Below are 12,126 nucleotides of genomic sequence, written 5' to 3' on the forward strand. Positions count from 1 at the left end.
AAAGTAGATTTCAGACACAAAATAATTTATTTAGAATATTATGCAACTGAATGTGTTGAACATGCATACACAAACCGTTGATAAGAGGTTCCAAATGTTTTTTTTTATTCATTATCAAAAAAAGTCAGACAATTACATTTTTGTTCATTATCGAATTTTATTTTAGAATTATTTTTATTTACAATATTTTAGGAATCAGTTAAAGTAAATTTCAGACATCATGTAAAAGATCTTTTTTGTATATTATGCAACTGAATGTGCATGAACACCCCAGTGATAAAGATTCCAAACATTTTTTTTATTGTTCATTATCAAAAAGGAAAGGTCAGATGTGCAAGTGTGTCCATAAAGGAGTATTACAAACATGACTCTTAAAGTACATAATAGCTAGACACACTAGAGATACACAAAAAGCAGAATGATGGTATTACAATGTGAGAGCCTGCATTTAGGTGTACATTATATATACACACACACGTCACACTTTATCAGCTGGTAGTATACGATGTATCTACATATAGATGTTTTTTTTTTTTTTTTCCTGAAAAGGAAATAACCTCTATATCCCTTTAAGAAGTGTTCCACATAGTAAATGGTAATAACAATGATGTAAAATGTCATTACAAATACTCTCCAGAACATAACATGGTTATGACCCGCAGGCTGTATTTGCACAGAAGAGCAGAACGTGATAAAACAACAATCAAGACAGGCACTCTGTCGCTTCCTTTCTTAGAAACCATCACTGTGATGGACTGTAAATGTTTTCGTTGCGGCACTTTCACACACATTTCCCTCTGATAGTACACTTCAGCAAAATAAAAACCTTGGCCAAAACAAAACATTTCCAGGCACAGTTTCAAAAGTTCTCATTTCATTATAGTATTGCTTTTATGTCCTCTGTCCCCCCCCACCCCCCACTCCATCTCTATGAGTTGAGGTGCTCCACTTGGATGCTGGAAGACGACACAGTTAGGCAGAGGTCCTTGTGGGAGGAAATGTCCGACACGCCGACGGGTTTGTACTGGATGTCGCTAGCGGACACCGTCTTGTACTGGTGCAGGTCAAAGGGACAGTGCATGGCGTCTGGCTGGGCGTAGCCGCTTTGGCTGTGTCCGGCTCGCCCCCCTCCGCCTTCCGAGCCGTCCGCGTGGTTCCGAGCTCCAGGCTGAGCGCGGGCCGCCTGGCTTTGGCTGTGCTGCGCCGCCACGGCATTGGTCGCGTTCAACTGCTCTTGGCCGTGTTTCTCCATGTGTTTCAAGAGATAGGTCTCCTGGGGTGAGGGTAGAGGGGAGACAGTGGACACATGACTATACGGTGTAAAGTGGCTGGCAGGCGTGTGGCGCCAGTGAGGCCACTGGGAATTCTCTTCACAAATGCATATTGGTCTTACTGAGGTGTACGTGCGATTACAGAGACCGCACGAGTAGATCCGGGCATGCCTGACCGTGTGTTTGGACATGTGCACCTCCAGGCTTGCGGCGTCCACGTAGCCTTTGTTGCAGTTGGAGCACTTGTAAGGTTTGTCTTTGTTGTGCTGACGGCGATGGGACTTGATTGAGAGGAGTGGGGGTGAAAAAAGGTTAACAACACAGTGAGATGTTTTGGAACATGTCTAAGGCTGGAGACACTCAATTGATGCAATTCAGGGCTCTACACTAACTTTTGCGCTAGTAGCACTGGTTGCACCATTTTTTGAGGACGTACAGCATGACCATGGCATACCATAGTTTTGATTGACAGTGACTCGAGATATAATATTTGCAAAATATGTGACTGTGAACAATAAGTTTGCCCCCAACAAGCAGTAGCAGACAAAACACGTGAATTAAATTTAACAAAAACAAAACAAAACAAAACAAAGGCTTTACTTTTATTTGTTCGACTCAGAGGAGGCACTTCTTATAGTGGGTTCTTAACTCTCTTCCTCTGGGAAAACCACTTTAATTTTGAACATTACCACAACCATATGATTAACATAGATTTTAAAATGATTGCATAAGTGTACCACCACCATATAAAAGTATCGTTTCTGATAATTCACACTGTTTTGCAAATTATTTACTAGCAAAACAAACCCATTTACCTATTTAAAATCATAGGCCCAAACAGAACATGGATAAATCATGACGACTGCAACCATTGCACTTTATTTTGATGATAGTTTGTTTTCCTATAAACCCCAGACTCTTTAGAGGAGTCTGGGGTTTTTAACTTTGCACATACAGTATCTTCATATGTCTATGCTAAATAGATTAGATTGCTAGATAGCTCTGCTAGCGTCATAACATCCATCCATCCATCCATTTTCTACCGCTTATCCGGGTCGGGTCGCGGGGGCAGTCGCTTTAGCAGGGACGCCCAGACTTTCCTCTCCCCAGCCACTTCATCCAGCTCTTCTGGGGGGATCCCGAGGTGTTCCCAGGCCAGCCGAAGGACGTATTCTCTCCAGCGTGTCGTGGGTCGACCCGGGGTGTCCTCCCGGTGGGACATCCTCAGAACTACCTCACTAGGGAGGCGTCCGGGAGGCATCCGAATCAGATGCCCCAGCCACCTTATCTGGCTCCTCTCGATGTGGAGGAGCAGCGGCTCTACTCTGAGATCCTCCCGGATGACCGAGCTTCTCACCCTAACGCTAAGGGAGAACCTGGACACACTACGGAGGAAACTCATTTCGGCCGCTTGTATCCGGGATCTTGTTCTTTCGGTCATGACGCACAGCTCGTGACCATAGGTGAGGGTAGGAACATAGATCGACCAAATTGAGAGCTTCGCTTTTCGGCTTAGCTCCTTCTTTACCACAATGGACCTCCCGTTCCATTCTTCCCTCACTCGTGAACAAGACCCCAAGATACTTGAACTCCTCACGAGGGACAGGATCTCATCACCGACCCAGAGAGGGCACGCCACCCTTTTCTGGCTGAGGACCATGGTCTCAGATTTGGAGGTGCTGATTCTCATCCCAGCCGCTTCACACTCGGCTGCGAACTGCTCCAGTGAGAGGTGGAAGTCACGGCTTGATGAAGCCAACAGAAGTCCACAAAACACATGTAGACTGGTTGGGCGAACTCACATGCACCCTCGACGACCCTGCCGAGGGCGTAGAGCTGGTCTACTGTTCCACGGCCTGGACGAAAACCACACTGCTCCTCCTGAATCTGAGATTCGACTTCCCGACGGACCCTCCTCTCCAGCACCCCTGAATAGACCTTACCAGGGAGGCTGAAGAGTGTGATCCCCCTGTAGTTGGAACACACCCTCCAGTTTCCCTTCTTAAAAAGGGGGACCACCACCCCAGTCTGCCAATCCAGAGGCACTGTCCCCGATGCCCACGCGATGTTGCAGAGGCGTGTCAACCAGTACAGCCCCACAACATCCAGAGCCTTTAGGAACTCCGGGCGAATCTCATCCACCCCCTGGGCCTTTCCACCGAGCAGCTTTTTAACTACCTCGGTGACCTCAAACCCAGAGATAGGATAGCCCGCCTCAGAGAACCCACACTCTGCTTCCTTATGGGAAGGAGTGTCGGTGGAATTGAGAAGGTCTTCGAAGTATTCTCCCTACCGACTCACAACGTCCCAAGTCGAGGTCAGCAGCGCCCCATCCCCACTATACACAGTGTTGATGGTGCACTGCTTCCCCCTCCTGAGACGCCGGATGGTGGACCAGAATTTCCTCGAAGCCGTCCGGAAGTCTTTCTCCATGGTCTCACCGAACTCCTCCCATACCCGAGTTTTTGCTTCAGCGACCACCAAAACTGCATTCCGCTTGGCCAGCCGGTACCCATCAGCTGCCTCAGGAGTCCCACCGGCCAAAAAAGCCCGATAGGACTCCTTCTTCAGCTTGAAGGCATCCCTCAACGTTGGTGTCCACCAACGGGTTCGGGGATTGCCGCCACGACAGGCACCGACCACCTTACGGCCACAGCTCCGGTTGGCCGCCTGAGCAATGGAGGCGCGGAACATGGTCCACTCGGACTCGATGTCCCCCGCCTCCCCCAGCAAAGTTGTGTCGGAGGTGGGAGTTGAAACTCCTTCTGACAGGGGATTCCGCCAGACGTTCCCAGCCGACCCTCACACTACATTTGGGCCTGCCACGTCGGACCGGCATCTTCCCCCACCATCGGAACCAACTCACCACCAGGTGGAGATCAGTTGACAGCTCCGCCCCTCTCTTCAGCCGAGTGTCCAAGACATGCGACCGCAAGTCCGATGACACGACCACAAAGTCGATCATCGAACTGCGACCAAGGGTGTCCTGGTGCCAAGTGCACGTGTGGAAACCCTTATGCTTGAACATGGTGTTCGTTGTGGACAATCCGTGATGAGCACAGAAGTCCAATAATAGAACACCGCTCGGGTTCTGATTGGGGGGGCCATTCCTCCCAATCACGCCCTTCCAGGTCTCACTGTCATTGCCCACGTGAGCATTGATGTCCCCCAGCAGAACGATGGAGTCCCCAGCGTCATAACAAAGTTATTAAAACCTTTGCACATGACTGTGTTTGTAATGAAATGAAATGAAAATGTCCCGCCATTAAGCAGTTAGAGGTACACACACACACACACACACACACACGCGTAAACACTCCTCGTAATTTTGAGACGCTCATACGGCATGTTACTCGAAGAAAGAAGTTATGGTTTTATTCCCATGACAAATGTAGCAGCATTGCTAATTTGTGTAAAAAGAAAAACTGTAGGTGACTTGCGGCGGGAGGACTGTACGAGTTTACCAGACTTTACAAGGTAGGTGCGGGGTAGCTAGCTTGCTCACTAGCAGTCCAGATGAGTTGATAGCTCACACTTGTAATTTAAAATTAATAAATAGTGGTTGTTTTAAATACACAATGTGTAATTATCTTTGTTTTGTGTATTATTTGACACTAAACTTCAACTTGTAGGAATAAACAGCTTAAAGTCTCTTTTTTTGAACAATTGTTCACTCTCAGCAAGTCAATGCAGGGAGGGATAAAAAACAAAAAACAGCCAAGCAACAGCTTGTATTTTGATGAACGCAGTCAAGGCATAATTGTACTTTGATACGAGACAGGGCATTGGTCTGAGCACAAAAATAGTAAACAAGTGAGGTTTTCAGCTATGAATGCCGAGGCCAAAAGAAAAAAAAAAAGGAGGGGTGAATTTGAGAGTAGCCAATGGCAAATAGCCGGGGAAACACTACTGTTATATGAATACCTCTCTGTTAATGTGATTCATATGTGAGCATTATCAATCTATCAATAAAGGGAGATTTTTTTTATACAGTTCTTGTATAGATCTCATTAGATTGCATATGTTGAGGCTGGTCAGTACTGTACAAAGTTTGGGAGAGAAAATTACGCCCACCTGTAAATTGGAGAGTTGCGTGAAGGATTTCTCACATCCAGGGTGTGTACACTTGTACGGCCGATCTCCAGTATGAATCCTAATTTAAAAACACAACTGCAATTATTAAGTGAGCGCACAAAGCCAAAGAATGAATGAATTTTGTGTTTTACCTGTTGTGCTGCTGAAGGTGACTGAGCTGCCTGAATGACTTCTGACAGTAGGAGCAGGTGTAAGGTTTCACCCCCGTGTGGATGCGGATGTGCTGTGCCAGGTAGCTGGAGTTGGCGAACGACTTAGTGCAATGTGGGCACTTGTGAGGCTTTGACTCTGTGTGGTTACTGACAGGGAGTAGGGGAATACACAAAAACTATTTTTATAGAAAACAGCGTTTAGGTAACTTTCCACAATGTACTTTTTACATGTCGGACATGATCAACAATTGTCAGACATGTTAACTCAAGCAGGGCAGGTTACAGGTTGAAATATATTAGAAAACAACACTGTGCAAAAGTCTGCATTAGGTAAGTTATTTAAATGGTATAATGACCATATATACACTACTGTTCAAAGGTTTGGGGACACCCAAAGAATTCCATGATTCCATGAAAACACTGTTGTATAAACAAACCACAGTTCAAATGTTTGTCCTTATTTTTGAAAGACAAGCACTTTTTAAAAAAATTAACATTAAATCAATCAGAAATAGTCTACACAAAACAGTGATTTTCTTTTAAAATAAGGAAATTTCTATAGTATGTGACCCCAAACCGTTGAACGGTAGTACCGGTATCTGAGTTTTATATCTACAGCGGCTGAAATAAGTATTTAACAGGTCACCATTTTTCTCACGAATTATATTTCCAAAGGTGCTATTGACCTGAAGATTTCACCAGATGTCGTGAACAACCCAAGTAATCCATACATACAAAGAAAGTAGAACAAATAAGATCAGAAATTAAGTTGTATGTAAAAATGTGAAATGACACAGGGAAAATGTATTGAACACATGAAGAAAGGGATGTGCAAAAAGGCATGGAAAGCCAAGACAACACCTAAAATCTATCAATAATCAAACAGCAATTTGTCAATGGAAAAGAATATCAGCTGGTCCAGTCCTAATTGATGGCCTACAAAAAGGTCTCATTCCCAAGGTGTGAGTCAACACACCTCTCATGATGGGTAAGAGCAGAGAGCTGTCTCAAGACCATCGCAAAGTCATTGTTTCAAAACATAACGATGGCATTGTTTACAGGCGCATATCTATGCTTCTGAATGTTCCAGTGAGCACGGTCGGGGCCATAATACGTCAGTGGAAAGCCAATCATGCCACCATAAATCTGGCTCGATCTGGTGCTCCTCACAAGATTTCTGACAGAAGAGTGCAAAGAATAATCAGAAGAGTTGTCCAAGAGCCAAGGACCACCTGTGCAGAGTTTCAAAAAGACCTGGAATTAGCAGGTATTGCTGTCACAAGGAAAACCGTGAGTAATGCACTCCGCCGCCACGGCCTGTATGCACACTCAGCACGTAAGACCCCACTGCTGAAAAAAAAAGCATGTCAAAGCTTGTTTAAAGATTGCTGAACATTTGGACAAGCCAGTTAAATACTGGGAGAATATAGTCTGGTCAGATGCGAGCAAAATTGAACTATTTGGATACCATAATGCACACCACGTTTGGAGGAGAAATAGCACTGCACATTACAATAGAAACACCATACCAACACTGAAGTTCGCAGGGGTGAACATGATGGTGTGGGGCTGGTTTTCAGCAAATGGTACTGGTAAACCTCACATTATTGAAGGAAGAATGAATGGGCAAATGTACCGAGGCATTCTTGACAAAAATTTGCTGCCATCTACGAGGATGATGAAAATGAAACGAGGGTAGACATTTCAGCAGGCTAATGATCCAAAACATACTGCCAAGGAAACTCTCAATTGGTATCAAAGAAAAAAATTAAGGGCTAGAATGGCACAGCCAATCACCTCACTTGAATCCAATCAAAAATCTATGGAAAGAACTAAAACTCAAGGTCCATAAAAGAAGCCAATGGAAACGTCAAGATTTGAAGACTGCTTATGTGGAGAAATGGGCCAAAATCACACCAGAGCAATGCATAAGACTAGTTTCTCCATACAGGAGGAGTCTTGAACCCGTCACTGCAAACAAAGGCTTTTGCAAAAAGTATTAAATAAATACCAGTCGGCGTGTTCAATACTTCTTCCCTGTGTTATTTCAAATTATTAGACACAACTTAATTTCTGATTTTATTTGTTCTACTTTCTTTGTATTGGGTTGTTCCCAACATCTGGTGAAATTTTCATGTCAATAGCACCTTTGGAAATATATTTAATGAGAAAAATGGTGGTGTTAAATACTTATTTCAGTCGCTGTATATATACACTAGGCGAAGAAGAAAAATTCTAACTGACCCCCAAACTTTTGAACGTTAGCATAACCATGGTAGTCTTATGATTTCTGGCAAAAGGTAATCAAAACAACAAAGGTAGAAGTGTAACAAGACTTTTGTACAGTACTACAGAACGGGTGTAATTCAAAGGAAAGTGCATCCAAGAATGACCACATTAAAAAACGATATAAACACAACAGAGTTAGGATGTATAAGAAGTTGTGCACACACAAAAAATTTACAAATAATGGCAGAAAACTAATTTCAATACACAAATGATGAAATGAGTCATGTGTACCGTTGTCACCATTTTGTGACTAACTTTGCTGCTTCAACATTTTTAAATCATATTTTTGCATGTCACAGTTATATTCTAAAAAACAAAAGGCCCTTTTAGAGGACTTAATAAAAATGAAATTTTAGCAAAAAGTCACTATTTTCTTCCCCAAAAGGTTGGGGTGGTGGTGGATATTACATTTCTTAAAATAGTGGCCACCCCCCTAATAGATGCAATGCTCAAATTAGTTTGTGAATTAGTTAGAACTCTTAGTGCCATTAAGTACACATAGGCCGCAATTGCGGTTTCTGTAATCCGTCATCTTATTTTTTATTTTTTTTTACAGGAGCAGGTGATTGGCCTACTGCCCATCCACAGTACCTGGTATTCCTAGATTGTCTCCCATCCAAGTACTAACCAGGACCAACCCTGCTTAGCTTCTGAGATCAGACAAGATCAGGGTACTGCACGGGGGCCATGCTCAAATTAGTCACCGGTTAAGTCCTCAACAAATATCCACCTCCCTCAGATAACTAGTAAGTGTCATTACCTCTGTTCATTGACACTATTGTTCACACACAGACACTGAAAGAGTTAACTGCTCAGCCCAGTGGAACTCTCATTGCTAACCAACTCAGAAGCACCTACCTACCAAAGTACATAATTATATGAATTAAAATGTGGAGTCTTACCACATGGTAAAAGTGTTCCGTAGGACAGCGCTCCCCTGCACATTTGTTCGTCACGGATTCACCTAGTCGCTGATTCCTTTTTGGAATTTATCTTCCGTTATTTGCTGAAAACCAATATCTAATATGAAATGTATTGCTTTGGCGCCATCTTAGAACTATTTGGAAGTGAGTTGAGGAGCTTCATGTAGTGCTTTGCCACCAATCTATTAAAAATTACGACAGCAACCCCGAGAATAGTGGAAGAACACTGTATTTAAGATGATCTTATGTAATGTGGAGACGTCGGGTTTCATGACGATTATGTTGTGTTCCAGGGAGCTATGTAACTTGTTATACTTACTTTTGTTTTAAACTCGTTTTACCTTACACAAATTACAATAATACCACCGGTAATATTGTTTAATATTATTCCAAAACTATTTACAAATAGAGCCCCCTCCCCCAAATAATAGACAGCTCTCCCCATCTGCAATTCAGGAAATAAACCACTATTTGCAGAAATACACTAATTCAATCTGCTTATGATAACAATATTGAAGCAATGAGAAATACAAACATACACACACCGAAGCAGCAAAGTTAATCAAACTGAAATTTGTAGTCATTGGCAAAATGCTTGGCCACGACTTTCGTCACTCGTGACTCACATCAGGGGGGAGGAAAGGGGGTGTGTGTGTGCACATGATGCCCATGTGTGTACACAGCTTCACAAAGCACATGTAAAGAATGTGCATGCATGATTGGGCTTGTGAAAACACACAGACTGCATCCAAACGATTTCTAGCGCCAGGAGGATGACTGAGCAGCACAAAAGCAGAGCAGGGCAGCACACAGCTATTCCACACAGACAAAAAGTATTAATGATAAAACATTATTAAACAATAGATTAATGGTTTAGAAGGTGAAACTAATTTGCAGGGGAAAGCACAGACAGAAAGGAGGGGTAGTCAGGCAGTGACAAAGAAATGAGCACATAAATGAAAAAGGAGACCAAGTGTTGACAATGACATCCATTGTAAAATAAACTCAACCGGATTATTGCATGGAAATAATGGAAATGATATTTGTGTGACCAATTTGCAGGGGAAGTAAAAATAACCGAGATAATGTGGTTGCACAAGTGTGCACCCCCCCCTTATAACTAGGAATGTGGCTGTGCTCAGAATTACCCAATCACATTCAAACTCTGGCTTGTGCTGTAATATGTGACTACAGAAATGTCTCAGAACTTTATTTGGGGTTAATCAGAGACACTTTAAATGGTGGCAGGTGTGTGCTGACACCCATTTCACAAGAATTTGTATGTTATTGGCAAAATTCTGACTACCGCTACATCCCCACTTATAAGCGGGTGTGCACATTTGTGCAACCACATTATATCAGTTGTTGATTTTTTTTACTTGCCATGTCTAAGATACATATTTTTTCCCAATTGAGTTGTACAGGTTAAAGGTCACTTTAGAGGTGGAAAATATTGAAATTATTTATCTTTGTCACAAAAACTTTTGTAAAGGGATGTGTAGAGTTTTAATATCCACTGTGTAGTACATAGGGAGTGGCTTCGAAAACGGCATTAATGTTTCCTTTCCTGAAAAGTGGGATCTTATGGCGGGAGGGGCTGTGCCATGCTAGCTTACATTAAAACGGAATTGTGATATGCGCAATATGCATATCACTGTACATTGAGGAGCAAATTGGGACTTCTGTAAGGGGCTTTCAGGTGAGGAGGGGTACATGGGTGGGTGGTATGAGAGGGGTGTCTGCAGTACCGTGTGTGCTGCTGTAAGTGACTGAGCTGCCTGAATGATTTCTGGCAGTAGGAGCAGGTGTAAGGCTTGGCCCCACTGTGGATGCGGATGTGCTGCGCCAGGTAGCTGGAGTTGGCGAACGACTTGGCGCAGTGCGGACACTTGTGAGGTTTGGCCTCTGTGTGCGACTTGGAGTGGATCTGCATGTCAGACTTACTGAAGAAGGTCGCCGCGCACATCCGGCACCTACAGGCGGGAGAGACACAGAAATGGGGGAAGGGGTGGGGGGGCGGTGGATAGGACAAGGAGGAGATGGTCGAACATGGAGAGGAGATGCAAGACAACGAAGCAAAGGAACAGACAAGAAGGTGAACCACAGAGAGGAATAAAGGAACGATCAAAAGAGAGACAGGGAAAGATGTCAAAGGAGAAATCAGTGAAAGCAGAAGAGGGGGGAAAGGTATGTCCATATTGTAAAACTCAAAAGAGCATGCGGTGTGGTAGAGTGCGAGCAGACTATGCAGCACAAATTGCAGTTTTCGATGCAGATCAGGCGGCTTGGTTGTGGCTTGCCATGCAGCAAACTGACGCCTACAGTAGCTCTATTGAAGCATCTACAGAAGGGGCGCTTGCATTCGGCAACTCAAGCAAGGACATGAGGATGCGCATTTTACCTACATACCTATATGTTTTAGTGCTGTCCTTCAGCCCGGGCTCCTCCTCCTCGTTGGAAAGATGATATGGATCTCTGGTGTGATGATGCAAAGATGTCACCTGTTTAAAAAAAAAAAAAAAAAAGTCATTGTTCAATCTTACAGTCAGGTAGAAAAAGTCATAACATTATTATATTCTTTGAAGAGACTTATGTGGTAGTTTTATCATTTTATTTTCATTTCAGTGTGGCCCAATGTACTATGGAAAAGTTGAAAATAGAATTACTGGCCAGAATGGGACAATTCACATTATTTTACCACATTTTGCCATGTACAAGTACAAAATACCTTCATAAAGCTCCCTTTTAGATTCCCATGGAGCACAATATCAACACAATCACATAGCCCAAGCTTTGTTATTGAGGGTTGACCTAAGTATAATTAATTATTAAATAGTATTGCATTGTTATGAGATAGCATATTGGTATTATAACTAAGTAACTCATAATTATAACTTAGTAGCTCATAATTATGAGATAGTATCTTGTAATTATGACTTAATATGTCATAATTATGAAAAATGTAGTTTTACTTTTCTAGTTTTTGGGAGGGAGGAAAATGGGCTTCCATAATGTACTGCAAGATTGAAAAAGCAGAAAGAAAAAAAAAAGTACTTTTTCCCGAAAATATTACTACAATAAATTTCTTGTCAGTGTGGGTCTTGAGACATCAGGTGGTATCTCACCTGTCCGCCAGCACTCAGCTGAGTCAGTATGAGGGTTTCGTTGCCCGGGCCGACCATGCTCTTCTTCTTGCGGCCTCGCTTGGACGGCGCCGGCATCACCACCATGTGGGACGTCCCATCCTCTTTTTTGTCTATGGAAGATTGGATCGACATAGAAAGGTTGAGACAAGAATTATAGCAAATATTTCCTCAAACAGAAACTCCCACTGTAATAGACAATGTGCAACAACAAATGCCTCCTTAAGTTCCCTCTCACTGCCACTGTAATGAC

At 43.2% G+C, this 12,126-nt stretch overlaps 1 protein-coding gene across 5 annotated transcripts in view; it reads right to left on the reverse strand.

The window, feature by feature from the left end:
* The window catches only part of znf384b (zinc finger protein 384 b), a 17,366-nt gene continuing 5,240 nt past the window's right edge, over positions 1 to 12,126 (reverse strand). For 3 of the 5 annotated variants that reach the window (XM_061674368.1, XM_061674367.1, XM_061674369.1), the window contains exons 5-10: positions 11,856 to 11,986; positions 11,140 to 11,231; positions 10,479 to 10,703; positions 5,498 to 5,665; positions 5,346 to 5,424; positions 1 to 1,552 (exon numbers count right to left, since the gene is read on the reverse strand). In XM_061674368.1, the coding sequence (XP_061530352.1) occupies positions 929 to 1,552; positions 5,346 to 5,424; positions 5,498 to 5,665; positions 10,479 to 10,703; positions 11,140 to 11,231; positions 11,856 to 11,986 (1,319 nt within the window). In that variant the 3' untranslated portion in view covers positions 1 to 928. The remainder of the gene's footprint in view (positions 1,553 to 5,345; positions 5,425 to 5,497; positions 5,666 to 10,478; positions 10,704 to 11,139; positions 11,232 to 11,855; positions 11,987 to 12,126) is intronic. The other 2 variants (XM_061674370.1, XM_061674371.1) reach the window with 2 other exon arrangements.

This window comes from Phycodurus eques, chromosome 4 (genome assembly GCF_024500275.1).
Source record: "Phycodurus eques isolate BA_2022a chromosome 4, UOR_Pequ_1.1, whole genome shotgun sequence".
NCBI classification, from domain to species: domain Eukaryota; kingdom Metazoa; phylum Chordata; class Actinopteri; order Syngnathiformes; family Syngnathidae; genus Phycodurus; species Phycodurus eques.